This window comes from Acipenser ruthenus, chromosome 17 (assembly GCF_902713425.1).
Source record: "Acipenser ruthenus chromosome 17, fAciRut3.2 maternal haplotype, whole genome shotgun sequence".
NCBI classification, from domain to species: Eukaryota; Metazoa; Chordata; class Actinopteri; order Acipenseriformes; family Acipenseridae; genus Acipenser; species Acipenser ruthenus.
Genome location: NC_081205.1, coordinates 33150190 through 33172139, shown reverse-complemented (window position 1 = coordinate 33172139; position 21950 = coordinate 33150190). Strand labels below are relative to the sequence as shown.

The 21950-nt window shown below is 43.9% G+C and overlaps 2 protein-coding genes across 4 annotated transcripts; both read left to right on the top strand.

The window, feature by feature from the left end:
* The first annotated feature begins 7392 nt into the window (after nucleotides 1-7392).
* LOC117423698 (dynein light chain Tctex-type protein 2B-like) lies at nucleotides 7393-10328 on the top strand. Of its 2 annotated transcripts, none has more exons than XM_034039785.3 (5): nucleotides 7393-7687; nucleotides 8142-8275; nucleotides 8743-8812; nucleotides 9109-9158; nucleotides 9584-10328. In XM_034039785.3, exons 1-5 carry the CDS (start codon nucleotides 7626-7628, stop codon nucleotides 9679-9681), a joined length of 414 nt encoding a protein of 137 aa, XP_033895676.1. In that variant the 5' UTR covers nucleotides 7393-7625; the 3' UTR covers nucleotides 9682-10328. The 2 variants fall into 2 exon arrangements, with proteins under 2 accessions (XP_033895676.1, XP_033895677.1); XM_034039786.3 differs by having other exon boundaries at nucleotides 7398-7687; nucleotides 9109-9172.
* A 338-nt stretch (nucleotides 10329-10666) lies between these two features.
* LOC117423511 (choline-phosphate cytidylyltransferase A-like) lies at nucleotides 10667-19152 on the top strand. 2 transcript variants are annotated; one of them, XM_034039433.3, is made up of 10 exons: nucleotides 10667-10989; nucleotides 12209-12325; nucleotides 13063-13179; nucleotides 13395-13494; nucleotides 13794-13910; nucleotides 14070-14221; nucleotides 15122-15200; nucleotides 15508-15650; nucleotides 15817-16005; nucleotides 16508-19152. In XM_034039433.3, the coding sequence occupies exons 3-10, from the start codon at nucleotides 13072-13074 to the stop codon at nucleotides 16709-16711; spliced, it is 1092 nt and encodes a 363-aa protein (XP_033895324.3). In that variant the 5' UTR covers nucleotides 10667-10989; nucleotides 12209-12325; nucleotides 13063-13071; the 3' UTR covers nucleotides 16712-19152. The 2 variants fall into 2 exon arrangements, with proteins under 2 accessions (XP_033895324.3, XP_033895323.3); XM_034039432.3 differs by lacking the exon at nucleotides 12209-12325 and having other exon boundaries at nucleotides 10673-10989.
* The last annotated feature ends 2798 nt before the right edge of the window (nucleotides 19153-21950 follow it).

Here is a 21950-nt window from a genome sequence, read left to right as displayed (position 1 = left end):
AGCGTCACAGCTCAGCACAGCTGTAAAACTGCAAGGGTTTAGAGATCACAGCGTCACAGCTGTAAAATTATCTACAAGCAAAGCAGGATGCTCTTGCCAAGTGGAATGGGTCTCTCCAGTCTTACAAAAAATAAATAGTAAATACTGCATGACAAAAACTATAGGATCAAAAGATAGGATCACCTGCAGTGAGAGTGAGAGTGATCTGCAGGCAGCTACAGCACCGTGCCTACTGGTCTTCTCACCTCCTGCCCTCTCTCTACACTAGGTCTTAACACATTCACTAAAACACAGACTACAGCAAACCCACACACTCACACAGATACCCAGCTCTCTGCAGAAGTAACAAGGGCAGAGGAGCAGCTTGGGGCTGCTGGCGGGATGAAAAGCTGTGAGTTTGTGGGAGGTTGGCCAGTGGCTACAGCCCTGGGTTGGGACATTAAAGGTAGGGGATTTGAGTACTGTAGCACAGATTGCCGGACTGCAGTATGGAAGGTGGTGGGTTTGAGTACTGTAGCACAGATTGCTGGGCTGCAGTATGGAAGGTAGTGGGTTTGAGTACTGTAGCACAGAGTGCTGGGCTGCAGTGCAGAAGGTACTGTACAGCAGCAGTGTGGCGTAGTGGTTAGGGCTCTGGACTCTTGACCAGAGGGTCGTGGGTTCAATCCCAGGTGGGGGACACTGCTGCTGTACCCTTGAGCAAGGTACTTTACCTAGATTGCTCCAATAAAAACCCAACTGTATAAATGGGTAACTGTATGTAAAGAATAATGTGTAAAAAAAATAATGTAATTGTATGTAAAAATAATGTGATATCTTGTAACAATTGTAAGTCGCCCTGGATAAGGGCGTCTGTTAAGAAATAAATAATAATAATAATAATGGTAGTTGATTAAAAACATATGCTGTAATCTTTCTAGGGAAACAATGTGCACTAAAGATTGTAGTATTCTACACTCCAAAACCACATGATCTCAGTGCTAGTGGTTCCTAGGCTCAGACACACACGCACACACCCCTGAACTCGCACACCAGCGTGGGTCACACAATGCAAACCTACCCTTTTCTGTAAATAGCAAGCGCTGAGCTGATTAATAAGAAAACATACACACACTATAGGGCCCTATAGAGGTGCTTGGAAAAAGAACACATAAAAACCCCACAAGCGGGTTATGCAAATCAGCTGAAAGTGTGTTTCCCTGCACTTTACTTTCAACATTAAAATCAATATCGATAAATACTGATTAGAACAAAACACGCTTTCCTTTTCCTGTTGTTTTTGTTTGTAGGAGAGTTCATTATTGAAGATCCTGCTGCCCTGCGATGTGTTGGTGAGTGAAGAATGGTTTGTTTTTATGATGTGTGTGTGAGTGCGTGTGTGTGTGTGGTTCAACTGAAACCTTCCACATGGTTCCATTAATGGAAAAACACAAATGTGAGCAGGTGCTTTTTTATGCAATTTCTTTTTATTTTCTCATCTTAAATTTTTCCTATTTTTATAAATCAGGCTCCTTTAATATAAGATAAAGTGAAGTTTCGTTACTGTTTTGTGTTTTTAAGTATACGGCACAGGAAAACAAATCTGACTGATCATTTCATTGGTATTTATATGACTGGAATTCTCCCTTTTGAATGTGACTTTCACATGCAATTAATCCCTGGTTTCACCCGGTGTCTATTTTTAATTTACCGCTCACTGATCTCAACAGTGCAGTCCTTTATTGTGCTAGCGCTGGTGTCTTTTCCATCCCAGTGTAATTGTCTGACCGTCTCAGTAAGATCTGGAAATATAATTCAAATACAGTGGAGAAAGGCCTGACATTGAGGCATTAACATAAGAAGTTTACGTGCACTCAATACAGGCTGGTTTTCACAGTCTTGGAGTTCCCAATAGCCATCACTCACAGCAGCCTCACAAGCAGTCACTCACAGCAGCCTCACAAGCAGTCTCTCACAGCAGCCTCACAAGCAGTCTCTCACAGCAGCCTCACAAGCAGTCTCTCACAGCAGCCTCACAAGCAGTCTCTCACAGCAGCCTCACAAGCAGTCGCTCACAGCAGTCTCTCACAGCAGCCTCACAAGCAGTCTCTCACAGTAGCCTCACAAGCAGTCTCTCACAGCAGCCTCACAAGCAGTCGCTCACAGTAGCCTCACAAGCAGTCGCTCACAGCAGTCGCTCACAGCAGTCAATCACAGCAGCCTCACAAGCAGTCTCTCACAGCAGCCTCACAAGCAGTCGATCACAGCAGCCTCACAAGCAGTCGCTCACAGCAGCCTCACAAGTAGTCGCTCACAGCAGTCAATCACAGCAGCCTCACAAGCAGTCGCTCACAGCAGCCCTTAGAAGCAGTCGATCACAGTAGCCTCACAAGCAGTCGCTCACAGCAGCCCTTAGAAGCAGTCGATCACAGTAGCCTCACAAGCAGTCTCTCACAGCAGCCTCAGAAGCAGTCGATCACAGCAGCCTCACAAGCAGTCGCTCGCAGCAGCCTCACAAGCAGTCTCTCACAGCAGCCTCAGAAGCAGTCGATCACAGCAGCCTCAGAAGCAGTCGATCACAGCAGCCTCACAAGCAGTCGCTCACAGCAGCCCTTAGAAGCAGTCGATCACAGTAGCCTCACAAGCAGTCGCTCACAGCAGCCCTTAGAAGCAGTCGATCACAGTAGCCTCACAAGCAGTCGCTCACAGCAGCCTCAGAAGCAGTCGCTCGCAGCAGCCTCAGAAGCAGTCGATCACAGCAGCCTCAGAAGCAGTCGATCACAGCAGCCTCAGAAGCAGTCGATCACGGCAGCCCTTAGAAGCAGTCGATCACAGCAGCCTCACAAGCAGTCTCTCACAGCAGCCTCACAAGCAGTCTCTCACAGCAGCCTCACAAGAGAGCAGCGAGCGCTCAGTTGTTGTGTTTATTTTCCGAGTCCGGCTCACAGACCCACACACTCCTCTGCCCTGTCTCTCATTGAGAGGGCAGACCTCTTATCCGCTGTGTACAGATCACAGCCCCCACGGTTACATACAGTAACATGCCTCACCCTCCTCCCTTCCTCTTGCTATCCTCCTCTATGTTTTTAGATTTGAGTTGATCGGTTTCTGTGGCGCCTCTCAGTCTGACACAAAGCAACCTCACATCACATGTTCTCATGTACATGTAGGTGGTTCATGAAGATGAGATGAGCAGAAGAGTTTTTTTATGACATTTTATTATGCTTTAGCAGTCTTAGTCTGACACAGCTGTGTGTTGTGGGCATCTATGAAATAGTCTACCTTAATTGTTAGCTTTAACGCATATATATAGTTTGACTAGATTTCCTGATTCTGTGTTTGAAATTAGACTATAGCAGGCTCTAACCTGACTTACAATCCGAATCCTGATTTCATAATGCAAAACTTCAACATCATAATTCTATGATAAATGCATTACAGCGGCTTCTATCGTTTGTACTCGGGTGCTTATTACTTTTTAAAAATGTAATATAATTATGAAAAGCATTAACGAGAGACCAGACCAGTCTACTGTATACAGTTTACAGCAGACGTGCTGGCAGCAAGTGGATTGCTTTTTCTTTATCCCCGTTTGTGTATTTGTTTTTCTGTTCTTTTGCCATTTCCTTCATCCTGTTATAAAACTGTGGAATAAAGAGTGAGCTGCAAATGTGTTTGTGCATCAAACTGTGTGGAACAAAGAGTGAGCTGCAAATGTGTTTGTGCATCAAACTGTGGAACAAAGAGTAAGCTGCAAATGTGTTTGTGCATCAAACTGTGGAACAAAGAGTGAGCTGCAAATGTGTTTGTGCATCAAACTGTGTGGAACAAAGAGTAAGCTGCAAATGTGTTTGTGCATCAAACTGTGGAACAAAGAGTGAGCTGCAAATGTGTTTGTGCATCAAACTGTGTGGAACAAAGAGTAAGCTGCAAATGTGTTTGTGCATCAAACTGTGTGGAACAAAGAGTGAGCTGCAAATGTGTTTGTGCATCAAAATGTGGTTGAACTTCTTTCAACCCCACTAAATAAACTGATGATCTGGACTTAATCATTCATTCTAACAAATGCCCTTTAATATGACATCTTTCCAGCAGTGGCAGAATCTGTGTGACTCCTCTGCCTACTAGAGGTAATCTTTCTGTTAGATCTAAAACACGTCAGAGCGATGCATCCAGAGCCCTACACTTTATCAGACAGGATCACAGTGCTGACTCTGCTCTTTCGCATGTGCTTACATATCAATACCACTCTTTAATACCAACATTTGCTTAATGAAAAAAAAAAAAAAAATTTTTAAAATAAACTACGTTGGAAAGTTCACATTTATAGATATGGAAATTTGAGGAAAATACTGTAGGTGTTGGGTTAGGGTTAAAGTGCAGAATTGACTTGTTTTATTGTTCATTATTAAGGTGCAGTGTGACAGGGCTGGAGATCAGAGAATGGAGTGCTTTAGAGATCATTACCACGCAGTGTGACAGGGCTGGAGATCAGAGAATGGAGTGCTTTAGAGATCATTATTAAGGTGCAGTGTGACAGGGCTGGAGATCAGAGAATGGAGTGCTTTAGAGATCATTACCACGCAGTGTGACAGGGCTGGAGATCAGAGAATGGAGTGCTTTAGAGATCATTATTAAGGTGCAGTGTGACAGGGCTGGAGATCAGAGAATGGAGTGCTTTAGAGATCATTATTAAGGTGCAGTGTGACAGGGCTGGAGATCAGAGAATGGAGTGCTTTAGAGATCATTACCACGCAGTGTGACAGGGCTGGAGATCAGAGAATGGAGTGCTTTAGAGATCATTATTAAGGTGCAGTGTGACAGGGCTGGAGATCAGAGAATGGAGTGCTTTAGAGATCATTATTAAGGTGCAGTGTGACAGGGCTGGAGATCAGAGAATGGAGTGCTTTAGAGATCATTACCACGCAGTGTGACAGGGCTGGAGATCAGAGAATGGAGTGCTTTAGAGATCATTATTAAGGTGCAGTGTGACAGTGCTGGAGATCAGAGAATGGAGTGCTTTAGAGATCATTATTAAGCCATCATCTTGACAAACACTATATTCGGTATATAGCTCTGCCTTCTATCTTATGCAGCAATTGCACAGGTGAACCAGAGGTTAGTTAACCATCTGAACCTCCCACTCCAGACACAGTGCTGCAGCATGTCCTGGAGATGTCCCCTGAGTCCAGCCAGTAACCACAGTGCTGAGACTAGCAGCGTGTCCTGGAGATGTCCCCTGAGTCCAGCCAGTAACCACAGAGCTGAGACTAGCAGCGTGTCCTGGAGATGTCCCCTGAGTCCAGCCAGTAACCACAGTGCTGAGACTAGCAGCGTGTCCTGGGGATGTCCCCTGAGTCCAGCCAGTAACCACAGTGCTGAGACTAGCAGCGTGTCCTGGGGATGTCCCCTGAGTCCAGCCAGTAACCACAGTGCTGAGACTAGCAGCGTGTTCTGGGGATGTCCCCTGCGTCCAGCCAGTAACCACAGTGCTGAGACGAGCAGCGTGTCCTGGGGATGTCCCCTGCGTCCAGCCAGTAACCACAGTGCTGAGACTAGCAGGAAAACCAGCATCAGCAGCATTGGGTCAGACTGTCACTGCAGAGATGCTGCATGAGAAGAGATCCCCTCACACACGCTGTGCAATTGACCATGGCAGTATTAATGTTTCTGCTTTATATAAATATCAGGTTAAATATTAACCCCTTAACTGCTGGAGTGAAATGAGTCACAAAACAACCGCATCCGTTGTTATTTGAAAAACCGCATGGGGGAAAAGTCTAACCTTGCACAAATATGCCACCACCTCCACCCCCTTCCCCTCTTCCCCCCTTCCCCCTTTCCCCGAGGGACCCGCTGCTGAATCTGAACTCTGACTTGTAGCGGCCGATGTGCATCCTGTTGCACAGGCTCTCCACCCACAGAAATGGAGGGGGGCGGCTGGTTCCGCTACCGGCTCTACACTTATCGAGCACACTTTCGCCCCCAGCCCCCGCGTGTAGCCACAGGCAGACTCTGTACACAGCATTGCTGCTGATTAATCAGCGCTCCGGGACAGCGCCAGCGTGCAAGCAGTCTCTAGAGTAGCAGCGCGCATCGAGAACTACTGAGAACCACCTCGATGTAAAGCGGATGTGAGCCACTGCTGTTTTTTTTCCCTTAAAGGTGATGCAGCAGCGCATGTTTACCCGTGGAACTGCTTATTTGTGGCTTTCACTCAGAGGAACTGACTTCAGTTCAGAGGCTCTCCGCAGCGCCCGTTGTCTTGTTTTCGTGGAAACGTTGTGTGCATCTTGATCGCTGGGCTTGGTCTGTCACATTGCAATCCTGGTTAAAGAGCAGGTACATTTATTAAGCACACATGTTGTGTATACATGCCTATAGTATACGGTACGGCTGAGCTTTACCATGCTTCTGTGCTTAGCATTGCTCTTACCATGTTCTCCTATATTATTATTATTATTATTATTATTTATTTCTTAGCAGACGCCCTTATCCAGGGCGACTTACAGTTATTACAAGATATCACATTATTTTTTACATACAATTACCCATTGATACAGTTGGGGTTTTACTGGAGCAATCTAGGTAAAGTACCTTGCTCAAGGGTACAGCAGCAGTGTGGATCGAACCCACAAACCACGACACTCCGGTCAAGAGTCCAGAGCCCTAACATTAAAGAAAAACGTTGAATATGTGCAGGCAAACTATTATGCTGTTTAAAAAACTGATGGATTAGTTTGTCAGCCTTCATTTGTGCAAAACTTGCACATAAACAAACAAACCTCTTACTCAACTTTTTTTTTTTTTTTTTTTTTTTAACATTTACTGTGGTTTATAAAAGTCACTTATTTTAGACTGCATCAGGCCTTTTTCAGGTTAAACAAATCGACCCGTTATCCATTACAATGTCTCCAATTGTTCTTCAATTAACAGTATATGCCTCACTTAGACGAGAAAACATTTGCGAGGTCTTGCTGTCTTGCTTTCTACGGTCAAGAGTCCAGAGCCCTAACCACTACTCCACACTGCTGTATAGTAAAGCATAGGTAAGCATTGTAAAGAATAGCGAGGTAGGGTAAAGCATATTAATAAACATGGCATAAAAAAAAAAAAAAAAAAAACTGTGGTAAACCTTTGTAAGGTCGGATTATGCTGTGGTTTGGACCTGGGAAACAGTCACACATCATTTTTTATTAGCAAATTTATTATTTTGGCCTGTTAAAAGGTTGCGGCCAAAATAATTTAAAAACGACATAGGAAATGTGCTTGTCGCAGCGGCGCGATGCATGCAGCCACTAACGTGTTACTGAGAACGGGTTTCTTGGTCTTACCCACATTTGTCTGATGGTGGCGCTCGTTTCTGTGGCGTGGCCTCTCATTCAATCTAGTAGCACTTGACGAGAGCTCGTTGACTTTTTTCACCACGGTCACATGACGAGTGGAGAAACGCACTCCTCCTTTCAGTCTAAACCAGCCGTTCGGCCACCGTGGTGGTGTTGTTATGGCAACAACAGTTAGCGGACGCGTAGATAAACAGCAGTCTCGACTCCAGTTTGTAATGCTGCGTGTCAGTGCTGAATGGATGAATAAAGAAGTACACTCATTTAAACAATTTAATTCGAAAAGCTTTTGAATCTTCAGCGATGGGAGAATCAGGAGAGACGGCGGATAATTCCTACGTCATCAGACCCAACTTCCAACACAAGTAAGTCTGGGAAGGGAGTTACATGTACTAATTACAAAATCATATACTGTATTCATAGCGAATTGCATAGTCATCGCTTGTATGCAGTTAAGAAACCCGAGTTGTAAAACGTTAAAACAATGCAAGTAAATGCATCTTGGCTGGCTAACATGACGCTAGAATTAGAAATGACCACGATAGTTATTGACCCCAGAGGTAACCCACAAACAAGTTAAAGTACATTATAGCTTTCAGTAACACGCGAAACTATTGAGTTTATTTTAACATTACAAAAATCACAGCAGAATGTGTCGTCGGTTCTGCACAGAAGACAATCAGGCCCGTGTGTGGTTTTTGACACCAGGGTAACTATGTGTGTGAGTACCGATGTGCTGTACATTGCCTTCGGCGCTGGCAGAGTGTTTTATGAACCTGCCTGTGTTGGTGTTCTCCACTTGTTACACGAATCAACCAGGTTCAAACCGGCGGCAGTGAAAGAGCGTATCCACCAGGTCCTGAAGGAGGAGCTGGCGAGCAAGGAGTATGACCCAGAGCAGGTGCCAGCTCTCACCCGCGCCCTCTCCGAAACCATTAAGGACAAGCTGAAAGGTGCTGAATTACAAGTACATACAGGGATGGAAATAAGACTCCCATTGCATAGCAGTTTGTTTCTGGTTTTACTATGAGTTTAATAGGACACACCTGACATGAGCTTGTTACCTATATACTGTAGCTGACCAAGATTGTATTAAAACCTGGCGTGGGTTAGACTGCTATGCAAAAGGAGTCTTATTTCCATCCCTGAAATAAATGAATCCTCTGTATAATTGAACTGTTTTATGGGTGGAGCTGTAACCGTTCCTCTGCATGTGGATCTGTAACTTCTGTGTAAAATACAAACGAGAATAAATAAATAGATAAATACTAGAAGGCTGCTTTATATGTAAAATAAGAATACTGTGAATCTGCTTTAGATTCAATATGCATTAAAAATACACTACAAGCAAAACCTGTGATAGACTAGCACCTTAATGCAATGTCTTTAGTAACAGTCTCTTTTGTGTTGTTCTGTGCAGAGATGGGGTATGACAGATACAAGCTGGTGGTGCAGGTTGTGATTGGAGAGCAGAGAGGGGAAGGTGTCAAGTGAGTTCTGCTCTCTCTTTAGTTTTGATTCATGTGAAGTTTAACAGCCCCTAGCAGTTCATTTTCCCTTCACCCCTATGAGGTGAAGTTGAATACATCTATTCTAAAACATTTCTCTAGCCCACAGCCCGTGCATGCCTCTGCACTTGTGCACCGGCACACTACAGATCTCCTGTTGCATATCAAGCAGATAGAGGAAGCTGTGGAGGAGAGCAGGGGGGATTACAGTGCTGTCAATGTTTTCTGGTCATTATGATGCAGACAGGTTTCTGACTGCTCTTTGTGTTTCCTTGCAGGATGGCAGCTCGCTGTTTCTGGGATGCTGACACTGACAGTTACGCACAAGGTATCTACATGAATGTAAGTGTTGGAGGGGTTCACTGCTAGGGACTGGAGACGTGTGCTCTGTGCTTAATCAAGACAGATTTGACAGTCTCGAGCATATATGCTCAGTAGGCTACTCCTATTTATTTGTAAATTGATATAATTTACAGTTCATTGAAAACATGTCATGTACTGTACTTTATCATACTGTATGTTTTACATTCAACAACAACATTAAAATGAAGCATTGTGGTGTAAAAGAAATTGATTGAAAGATAGGAGTTTTGATCCTGGATTACTTTGTGACCCTTTGACAAGTCTGTTGACATCCTTGTGTCAAAGAAGATGCAGAATTCTTAATTTTTTTTTTTTTTTTTTTAATTATAATTTTGGAAAAGGTCTGCACCAAATGTGAAATTGAAAGTCCTTTTGCTTGTTTGTTTCCAGGACAGTCTGTTTTGTGTGGCTGCTGCATTTGGCTGCTTCTATTACTGAAGGACATGATCAAAGAACAATTCCCACCTAAGCTAAGTGTATATATGTGAATGTGTTATTGTCCAGGAGATCTTTCTACTGCTCCTCCCCCTCCTGGTACTGCAGAGTGACCCCTGCTGGTAGGGGTTGAGAGCAGCAGCCAGTCGGTGGTCTGTGGCTCGCTGGAATTTCAAGGAGGTCAAGCACTGGGAACGTTGGGTTTCCACTTCAGTCTTCAAGAGCCCACTATCCACACAACACATGTTTCCAAGCTTTTCAACCAGTACAAAATGTGTCTCATAAAATAAAATAATAATAACAAAATTTAAATTTGGAAGATCTGAGAAAGCAGTAATTTTTATATATTTCCAGTGCAAATTTAAAATAGAAAAAAAACAAACATATCCTATGACAGTTTTTGTAGTCCAAGATAATAAGTGTGCACATACAGTCGGTCAAAACCTGCAGTGGATTGTTGCTGGACTAAGCCACTGGAGGGCAGTACAGATTCCAATGGAAGTGGAGTATGACACTGAACCAGCAGAACCTTGGAGGAACGAACACTCTGCCTTCCATTCAGAGTCATAGCAGAAACCCCATGCCCAGCGTGCTCTGCTGCAATCGACTGATTACAAGTGAAACGCATTCCTGTGTTTGTTTTACTTCTGTACAATTTGTGAAGAGATTATCTAATCTAATAAAACGCAACATTAAAAGATGTAAGCAGCTGTCTCCTTTTCTGCTGTTTTACTGACATTGACTCTTCTATTAAAGGTACAGAAATGAGTGACCCACTTGTACTATATGGATCACAATGTTATTCAGTGGGCTGTACCAATTAAATACTGGGCTTGTCCGTACAGCTCAGAGGTATCAGACAAAGCTCATTGTTGCCCTCTGACAAACTAACAAATCTGCTTTGCCCATGGTGTCTGAAACTGACTTGCAACAGGGATATGCAGCTTTTATATATTCCACAATACATGTGAGGGATTACATCTGCAACAAATTACAAGTTTAAACGATGTTGTCTTGGACACGATTCTTCCAGCCTCTAGATGGCAGAGTCAGGTGCAAAGACCATTATGAAGAGGATCAGATTACCTTTGCTCGGTTTGAATTGAACACATCATTTCCTGAAGGAGTGAGTGCGCTGCAGTTCCTGCTTAGCTGTCAGGTCTGTGGGGCTCCTGTCTCTTTAAGGGATCCTGTTTAAAACCCGTAATACTATTTATATAAGCAAACCTTCTGACTTGAATCTGTACAGAGCAAGGGGCAGGATACACTCGCAGAAAGAGGCCGCCACTCAATACACAGTTATAGTTTTTAAGAAGAATTCACGACCCGGTAACAGTACAGACAGTACACCCCCAAAACAGGTTAGTTGTTGCGTTTTACATCGACTTTTAAAGTTTAAAAAGTAGCGAACAAAGACTCAATGCACAATGGAATGTCATTATGATATGCCAAAGGAATGTGTGTGTTTAAACGCCGGGTGGAGCAAAGTCTAAGGCAGAGAAGAAACTACTGAAAGATAAGACTAGAGGCGAGAATTCAAGTTGACTTTCATTAGTGAAAGTTACCGGTGTAGACAGACGATTGATGTTTTATTAATGAACGGATACTTGCCCTATGCATTACTAAACAGGAAAAGACAAACGATTTGATCAGAGAATCGGAAACGATCAGAGAATGCGTTAAGTTATACCCTTTGTGTACAACTAAAAGCTAGCCATAGGCCTAGACGAGAGGCCGAGGATGGGAAAATTAAAACAACCTAATTCTTGCTTCATCCCAGCTTTTATAAGAAGCAGATTTAATTATACCAAGTCTATGCAGCGGCATGATACGATTAGGTTGTCATCTTACACGAAGCAAGAAACAGATGCTGCTCTTGTGTGTGTTTTCTTCATGTACGGATGACAGATTTCTAAAGTCGTGGTGAGTGTACAGCTCTCAAATTAAGTAGCCACAATGAAACGTGTTTGGGTGTTTATTTACTATGTATGTATTAATTTTAATAAATAAACACGACACCCCTTTTGGACCAGGGGAGTGGAGAGACCCCCATTCAATAGAACAATACGATCAAGACAGAGCGATGAATTGAAGTCCAGTTTCAGAGAAATTAGATCGATTGTTTTGTTAGAAAGCGACACTCCAGCGCTGCTGTGTGCCATGCGCATTTTGTTAAGTGTCCAGTTTGTTTGCAGTCACTAAAGCAGCAGGGGCACACGATTGTCACCCTGTTTATGTGAGTGATATTTTAAAGCTGTAGAACAAAAACACAAAGGGGGTTATCCACATACAGATGTGTTATAATGATGATCGTAATAATAAAGCCACCTGAGAGACAGTGGGAGTGCAGATTTCCTGTCAGAAGCACTGAGCTGGATAAGGAGAGGTGGTGCAGTTTCATGCAGCTGTCTCCGCACACACCCACCCCCCCACCCCCCGAGAGAAAGCAGCTATTTTTACTGCCCCCACTCTGGGTCATCATCAGGTTCCAAGCTGTTTGAAAGAGCAGGGTGTCAGCGAGCTGCCTGTAAACAGCATCACAACGCCTGTGATTGATGGTTCTTATTTTATAACTTCTAGGCATCTCTCCAGAGCAGGGAGTTATTAAACACAGTGTACCGACACAGGCCTGCTGAGGACAGAGTTCAGGGCTGGAAACAACGCTGCTTTTACTGTACATGCGCACGCTGCTCCAAGGTACCCTGCTCGCTGGTGCAGATCATGCTTTCTCTTCAGCTTGCATTGCTCTGTAGTCCTTATTCTGTATGAATACAGATATTAACTGCAGAAACAAAGAATTGAGATGCAGATGCATTTGGTTTCTTCAATATACCTTCTGCCAATACCCCCAAAACCTGTCCAGGGTGCATTGACTGGAAAGCGAGGTTGGATCTCCTCTGGTATGTGGAGATGATTAAATAACACATATAAAGACACAGTCATTTGGGTGGAAGTTCATTCTGTATTCATGTGGTGCAACAGTGCCATCTAGGCAGAAAAAGCATAATTTCAGTCTGTAAAAATATCTTATGAACTGAATTCCTTCTGTATAATTGTAGCATTTTGTACAGTGCTGTGATATTTGTGGGTGTTGCATTAAATCTAGATTGATCACAAGGCAACATATAAAAGTAATTTTACCAGTAATCTTACTAAACTGTGCTGCCTTGTTTTCCCCAGAGTAAAGTTAAAAAGACTATTCTGGGACCACATCTGCTTTTCTGTCAAAGCAACACCGGCAACATAACCTGTTGTGCACCATCCCTGAATATTAACAGTGTGGGCTGATTCTGTGGCTGCAGTCCTTTGCTGCTGCTGGATTTCACATGCCAGTGTGTGTGTGTGCGTGTGTGTGTGTGTGTGTGTGTGTGTGTTTGTGTGTGGCGTGCTGAAACACTGCTGTTTAATCAGTTGCTGACCTGCTTGAATCCCAGGTCTCGGAGATGGAGGCTCACGGCTCAGGCAAGTCCTCACGGAAGAGGAAGAAGGAGGGCTCGAATGGGGAGGCAGAGAAAGACGTCAAGCCAGCGAAGATGCCACGCTGCTCTGTGGTAGGTGGGCTGTGGGGGGCCGGGGGCAGGGAAGGGCATTTTATAAGGAAAATGACACAGACCTCCCAGCTAATTAGCCTAGTCAACAGCAATGCCCCTCCCCTGATTGTCAGCATCTGGTTTGTGTGGAGAGCTCAGTGTGAATTATCGAATAACTGGTTTGTGCAGCTCTAGTGCAGTGTGTGTTCTGAGCCGTGTATCCCGGTCTCTTTCAGGGTCTGACTGAACCGGCCCCCTTTGCAGATGAGATCGAGGTCCCATACAACACTCCGTACATCCGGGTCACCTTGGAGGAGGCCCGGCGGGGTACGCCGTGTGAGTACTGGGCTGGGACCAGAACTAGGGGAAAGAAATGGGCTTTTCATGGAACCAGGGAAGAGATTTGTGTGGATTAGACCAAGGATCAACAATAGAAATAGATCAAATAAAGAACCAGACCACAATGTAACTGGTTCCTAGAATTACAACCCCCCCAGCAGATCATTTTCATACTGTTCTGTCTCCTGGTGGTTCATCTCTTCTGTACTATTGGGGATGCATGAACTGCCTGTTCTATTGGCTGCTTACCCCCTGTCCTGTTGGCTCACCTCTTCCTCCCCTTTCTTCTCTCGCAGTGGAGCGGCCGGTTCGGGTGTATGCTGACGGGATCTTCGATATGTTCCACTCCGGCCACGCCCGCGCGCTCATGCAGGCGAAGCAGCTGTTCCCAAACACACATCTCATAGTAGGAGGTGAGTCACAGAGGCTGGGCTGTTAGCCGTTGCTGTTTCAGTCTGGTCTGGTTTTGTTTGCAAGTGTGGAGAGTGGATTGTTTTAACCTGAGTTCAAATAATTAAATTTTTTTTACGTATATTTATACACTTGCAAACACTGCCCCCCTCCCCCCTCAGTGTGCGACGATGATCTAACCCACAAGTTCAAGGGCTTCACGGTGATGAATGAGGACGAGCGGTACGACGCGGTGAGTCACTGCCGGTACGTCGACGAGGTCGTCCGCAACGCGCCCTGGTCCCTCTCGTGGGAGTTCCTCACGAAGCACCGGGTATGAGTACTGCTGGCAGAGTCGCACAATAACAAAGCCTCTCATTACTGTCATGTAACCTGTACAAAATATGACATTTGAACTGTTTGAAAGAGCAGGGTGAGCGAGCTGCCTGTAAACAGCATCACAACGCCTGTGATTGATCGTTCTTATCTTATAACTTCTAGGCATCTCTCCAGATCAGGGAGTTATTAAACACAGCGTACCGACACAGGCCTGCTGAGGACAGAGTTCAGGGCTGGAAACAATGCTGCTTTTACTGTACATGCACACGCTGCTCCAAGCTACCCTGCTCGCTGGTGCAGATCATGTGCTGTCAAAAGGGAAGATGCTTTCTCTTCAGCTTGCATTGCTCTTTACGCAATACATGTGCTCTTGGGTCTCATTAAGCGGCAATGTAAAAGGATTTTTAAATTACTTTTTAATTACTTCAAGTCTGAACAGCAGGTTTGAGAGCATACCTCTGTGTGAACAGCAGGTTTGTGAGCATACCTCTGTGTGAACAGCAGGTTTGTGAGCATACCTCTGTGTGAACAGCAGGTTTGAGAGCATACCTCTGTGTGAACAGCAGGTTTGAGAGCATACCTCTGTGTGAACAGCAGGTTTGTGAGCATACCTCTGTGTGAACAGCAGGTTTGTGAGCATACCTCTGTGTGAACAGCAGGTTTGAGAGCATACCTCTGTGTGAACAGCAGGTTTGAGAGCATACCTCTGTGTGAACAGCAGGTTTGAGAGCATACCTCTGTGTGAACAGCAGGTTTGAGAGCATACCTCTGTGTGAACAGCAGGTTTGAGAGCATACCTCTGTGTACCATTGCAATGCCTGACAGTGGAAAAGCAGCTTTGTTTTGGTCACTGGTGGAATTGCTGCCTGTTTTAAATGGTATTTTATTATTTCAGATTGACTTTGTGGCCCATGACGATATTCCATACTCCTCTGCAGGAAGTGATGACGTCTACAAGCACATTAAAGAAGCAGGTGTGTATCACAGCAGGTCAGACTCACACTTCCCCATTGTGTTTAATCTCCGAGTGCAGTGCAGTTTAATGCAGGGTTTATCTCCGAGTGCAGTGCAGTTTAATGCAGGGTTTATCTCCGAGTGCAGTGCAGTTTAATGCAGGGTTTATCTCCGAGTGCAGTGCAGTTTAATGCAGGGTTTATCTCCGAGTGCAGTGCAGTTTAATGCAGGGTTTATCTCCGAGTGCAGTGCACTGCACTCGGTTTCCCTATGTGTTTCCCAGTGGATTGCAAAGTGAAGCACAGTCTCCTGCTCTATCCCCTGCAGGCATGTTTGCCCCCACGCAGCGGACGGAAGGCATCTCCACGTCTGACATCATCACGCGGATTGTGCGTGATTATGACGTGTACGTGCGGAGGAACCTGCAGAGGGGGTACACAGCCAAGGAACTCAATGTCAGCTTTATCAATGTGAGTGAGAGGACTGTTCTGTCAAATAACCCTAACCCTAACTCTAACCCTAACCCTAACCCTAACCCCCGAAACTGAAAAAGTAAATGGATTCTAAAGCAGTGGTTGGGAGGGTGGTGTGTGATAAATTGTATGTCTGCCTGACTGAATCTCTGTCCTTCTACAGGAGAAGAAGTACCACCTGCAGGAGCGCGTGGACAAGGTGAAGCAGAAGGTGAAGAATGTGGAGGAGCGCTCCAAGGAGTTTGTTCAGAAGGTGGAGGAGAAGAGCATAGACCTGATCCAGAAATGGGAGGAGAAATCCCGGGAGTTCATCGGCAACTTCCTGCAGATGTTTGGACCCGAGGGGGCGCTGGTAAGCGATTCAGTGGGAAGGGGAGTCCTCACAGGATAATCGTAAGGTTCTGAGGGCTCAGTGTGTGTGTGTGTGTGATTCAGTGGGAAGGGGAGTCCTCACAGGATAATCGTAAGGTTAGGTTGTGAGGGCACTGTGCGTGCGTGCATGCGTACATGGTTTATCCATGTTCTCGTAGCTTTTGGTTTTTGTGCATGTGTGTGATTATTCAGGGATTGCATAGCAGTTTGATCCATTCCTGGTTTAATAAGATACAGCTGTGCTTGTTACCTATACACTGTGGGCTAATCAAGCTCATAGTAAAAACCCAGAATGGGTGAAACTGCTATGCAATAGGAGTCTTATTTTTGTCCATGTTGTTCCTTTTATGCCAGTATTATAATGCATAGCAATTCCAGACCTTATTATCACAGGTTTGTAATGAAGCCTGAAATGACCACTCTGCAGTGGGAGTCTCTTTTCCATGCCTCTTCTCACCTCTTACTGTTATTGTTTCTTGCAGAAACACATCCTGAAGGAAGGGAAGGGACGGATGTTGCAGGCGATCAGCCCACGGCAGAGTCCCAACAGCAGCCCCAGCAGGGAGCGCTCCCCCTCGCCCACCTTCCGGCTGCCCTTCTTCACCAAGATCTCCCCCCCGCCATCCCCGCAAGCCGGCTCCGCCCGGACGTACCACATCAGCGAGGACGAGGAGGACGAAGACTAAACCCATCGCTCTTCTCTCGCTCGCACAGCACGGCAGCTCTGAGGCGTGCTGCACAGTGGGGTATTGAAAGCCAGCGTGCTTCCACAAGCAGGGTGACAGAAAGATAACTCTGCTCCAAATGGAACTGTTTTATTTGTATTTTTATTCAGTATTAATCTAAACTATTTAATCAGCGATTATGTAAAGTTATCTTTCTGTAAAGTTAGGATTGTTCAAAGTTAGTTTGAATTATGGCGCAGCTATCCTTGCTATGTAGCAGCATTTAAAAAGTAACAAACAGGATGATAAGAGATTTAATGATTAACACTGAATACAATGGCAAAACAACGTTGTCGTTATCTTCATCGCAGCTGTTGCTCTTATGTTTCTTGGATTTTGTCAGTTATCTTTATCACAGCTGTTGTTGCTTTTTATGTCTTCACAGCTGTTTGCCCTTTCCGTTTGGTTTATAGAGGTACTGGGTAGATCCTTTTAAAGCCGTTTCAAGACTAACTGAGCCATAATTCAAATGCAGTCATGTGGCTTGTGTTGAAAAGAGTTTCGGACAGGTTGGCGTGTCAGTGAAGGCTCAGAGATGGATTCGCTCACGTTCCAGTGATGTAGAAGTTCAGATTCTGTTGTATCATTGACGGTTTAGTCTGCCTCCACTGTGAGGGAGTTAGCTAGCTTGTGGAAGCAGCGTACCTCTCCGAAAGCTGTTGTCAGCATAGCAGCTGCAGTAGAACATGTTGGTGAGATGCACTTTGGAAGATGTGTAAGATTCTGTGCGCTGTTCAGTTGATCTAGTTAGTGGCAGATCCCTATAAAACCTCTGATTAAACCAGAACACTTTAAGGGTTAAAATCACTGAAAGAGACACCCATGTAACCTTAATACACAAAAGGGTTGTATTACAAGTCTAATGGATTCAATATTTAGATGGTCTGCTAAATTGTTTTTAAAACTTTGGACAGAAAAGTCTTTGCTGACCCTAAAGGCAGGCCAGTGGGTTTCTTGTGTGTGTAACTCTGTCAACATTGCCATAAGAGTTTATACAACAGTAACATCTAGTTAAAGGAGGTGCAGCTTTTTAGTCACTACAGAAACATTAACTTAACACTGAACTGGTGGTACAGAGTACATCAGCAGCTTCCTACACAACACATAGATAACTGAGTCACCCTACCACTGTGAGGAAATCCTTCTCTCTGCCTTGCTGCTGTACAAACACGCTGGCATCGCTGGAAATCCTTCTCTCTGCCTTGCTGCTGTACAAACACGCTGGCATCGCTGGAAATCCTTCTCTCTGCCATGCTGCTGTACAAACACGCTGGCATCGCTGGAAATCCTTCTCTCTGCCTTGCTGCTGTACAAACACGCTGGCATCGCTGGAAATCCTTCTCTCTGCTTTGCTGCTGTACAAACACTCTGGCATCGCCGGTTTCTGGTTGGATATCCACGCCTGTACAAGTCACTGGAAGGTCTCCTGAGGTAGCCGGGAGCATTCCTGTTACAGGTGTGTGTGTGTCGGTCATTGTAAATACCTTGTTGTGAGGATGTATTCATTACCATGATTTACCTGTTGTAGTGTTAGCTTCTGTGAGGGAGCGCTGACCTGGGCTTCTGTACCACTATACCCAAACCACTGCCCAGGGGATTACTGAAAAGAGGCAATGCACACACCCATTGTATATATACCTATGTAGAAGTCTAAATCACACTAATGTCTGCTACTTCTCTACCTGGTTTAACATTTTATATATTTAATACCAGACTAAAGAATTTGAAGGGGAGGGGAGAACAAAGGTAAGTTATAGCAAAAAAAAAATTCTCCAACTTTCAGATAAAGCTAAAAGGAGGGGGGGGGGGGGGGGGGGTATGTGGATAGACTATTGACACTTTCCTTGAATAGTAGTTGTTGGAATAGAATAAATTATGGACAAAACAGTTCTTACATAAAAATGCTTTTGATAGAATTATTGATAAGGAATGTTGGTGATCACTGAAGCTCAGTAGTTTCTGCAATGTAATCTGTATGAAAGTTTGGGGCACCTTTAAAATGAGGCTGTGCTGCTGTAGCTGTTGGTGGAGAGGTATAAGAGCTTCCTATAACAAAAAGCTTGATTCCTACTTTGTGACGTCCAGCAGACAGCCTGAAGGGGTCTCTCTTTGAATCGTCATTTATAGTAAATCCACAAGGGTGTTTTCAAATCTACTTTATTGATATATTTGGGGATGGGAAGAAATGTGTCCCCTCCTTTTTAACCCTAGTGATTACCAGAAAAACAAACTTACCCCAAGTGGCCGTCTCCTTGCTCTGTTGGGGGCTTTAAGCGGTTTACAGGAAATATCTAATTGTTGAAGTTGTCTGATTTTTAGTTTTTGTTTGTTTTTGTTTTTAGTGAAAATCGTCTTTACTGTGTTTTAATGTATAAAAAAGCCATAGTTTATTAACTTTTTAATTTGTACTGTGTCTGTTTTCTGTCTTCATTTGAATCCCGCATTTCTGTGTTTAATTGTTTTTCTCTCTTGTATGGCTGCGGTGCTGTACAGTGTTTCTAGTGTCTGAAATCAGCACCTCGCCACCTGTCTCTAATTGCCTGTAGTCACGGCTGGGCAAACAGACCTGCTTGTGAGCCCACTGTCCAGTTCAGTAACTTATCAATGCGAACTGGGATCAAGCCCGGTTTGGATAACTGAACACTTTTGATACTGGAGTTTAATCAATATTGTGTATACTTGCAGCAGTTTCTTTTGCAAGTTCGCATACTGGTCACCTATAAAATAAAAATACAAACTCCAGTATATCCCTTGTTTGTGTTGGAATTGTAGATGTACGTACCTGTACCCTGGACCTTGTTGCTGGTTCTGGCTCATCGTGGCATCGCCTGCATGTATTGCAGTTTTTTACCCTTCCTCCTGTGTACAAATGGCAGAAGAGGATTAAGAGGCTGCGTTATTTTAGTCTGTAATGCACAGGCTCCTGTACACAGCTTATCCCTGGAGGGTAGAGTTCACACCACTACCAGGGTTCCTGTTTGCCCTTTCCGTTTGGTTTATAGAGGTACTGGGTACAGTGTAACTGGAAATGCAAATTGCACCCAGGTGGCAATAAGTGTGTATATATATATATATATATATATATATATATATTAAATATATGTATAGATGAAATACATTCTAAGAAAATGAATACAATAATATTGTCTGTCTTTTGTTTTTCTTTTGGGGTGATTTGGAAGCACGGTCTGTGGGTACTGCAATGCATGAAGGGATGTGCTCGCTTTTTCTCAACTTGTGTGTATTTGCTGCATTTTGCCCCCTAGAGGACAGCAAAGTGCTTTGTTCACTAAACTTCTTAAACAGTTGTAGCAGCATGTGGGGATGTATAGAGCTATATTTTTCAGAACCATGCTACTTGCTCTTTAAAGAATGCTTCACAGAGTATGGAACTGATATTGATCAAGCTATGAGTTAAAAACGGCAGTAACAACATTTCTTGTTGGGTCGTTTTGATCTCATTTATGGTGTGGTTGAACATTTTCCTGTGGGTTATTTGGAGCCCAGAGCCCGCTATTATGAACGCCCTCGGCTTTACAAACAAAGCTTTGTTGATTCCCACACCTGAGTGAAATCCCTCCACACACACACACTGATCTGACTGAGCGACTGTGCTCAATTGACTGATAATTGGATTTCAATCCCCGCAAAGCTTCCTGTCTTGGTGTGTGTAAAGTTACAGCTGCCCCAGGCACTGGTTCAGTACAGGGCTTAAATACAACAACAGTGAAAACAAGAAGAAAAGAGAGGAGAAAGTGCCGGAAGGTGTTTGATGCAGCTCTCTACCTAGAACAGGTCCAGGATAGCTCTGACCTGCTGTACAGCACAGCCAAGCAGGCTGCAGTCCCAAAGAGTAGGAAACACAACACACACTCTCCACAGCAATACCTACTATTTCATGTGATGATGTGTAAGGACACACAGATTTACTAAGTAACTAATATGTAAATACACAGTAAGGAGAGACACTTCATGTAAAGACGAGAGCAAGTGCATTGCCCTCCCTGCTACGTCACTCGCTACTTCCTACAATAACACAGGACACAATGATGATGTTGTTGTTCATCTGCTAGACTGGGAAGATTAAAAATGTCCATTTCAATACATTATTATTATTATTATTATTATTATTATTATTATATATGTATATATATTCTGATGTTCGAGCCTGAACAAGAGTGCCTTAACCTTTTCTGTCCAGGCATTGAAAGTACAAGCAGCATGTGAGACAGCGAATAAAAACTCTATTGTCGTGTTGTGCTGCTCCTGCCGGCCTAGCGCGTCCTAGAGAAATCCTCAGGAGTGTCTTTGTGACCTACGTGAAGTTTGCCTCTTGTGTTTAAATGTCATAGACTTCGCTGTTGATCTCAGAGGATGATTAAAAAGGTGCTGACAGCACTGAGCGAATGGCTGTGCTGCCGATGTCACCAGTAACCTTTGTGTGCATGCTCAGTAATGACCTGCAATGGCTCTATTCAATGAACCTGTTGCATTCTGTTTAGAACACCCATGGCTAGCAGGCATGTGACATCGTGAACCCCCAGAAACGAGGGAGCGCACATTCTTAGGGGGCTGCCATTGTTATCTGGCTATATATATATCTATTCTATATAGGGTACATGCCTCCATGGAAACAATGAAAACATACATTACTAAAAAAAATCAAAGGAGTACAAATGAAATATTAAATAACACCACAAACATACAGGAAAAACATTAGCCAGATGGACCTTTCACATGTTCTACAATAAACTGTGGCAGCTTCAGAGGATCATTGTGCACCGCCCCCTTAAAACCAGGTACACCCTTTAGACTTCAGACTTGATCATTAGTCAAGTGGCTGCGTGAAGAATATTGTTGCTTTTTTATTTTTATTGAGTAGTGTATACCAGTTTTATAATTTATTTGGGTATTTAAACATTTAATAAAACTAAATTGTATTATTGTAATATTTATATTTTGGTATTTTAGCTATATTTTGGTTAAAAGCAATGTCAACTTCCTTTGTGATAGGTGGATCGATCGATCGATCTATCTATCTATCTATCTATCTATCTATCTATCTGTCTATCTATCTGTCTATCTGTCTATCTATCTGTCTATCTATCTGTCTATCTATCTGTCTATCTATCTATCTATCTATCTATCTATCTATCTATCTATCTATCTGTCTATCTATCTATCTTTCTATCTATCTATC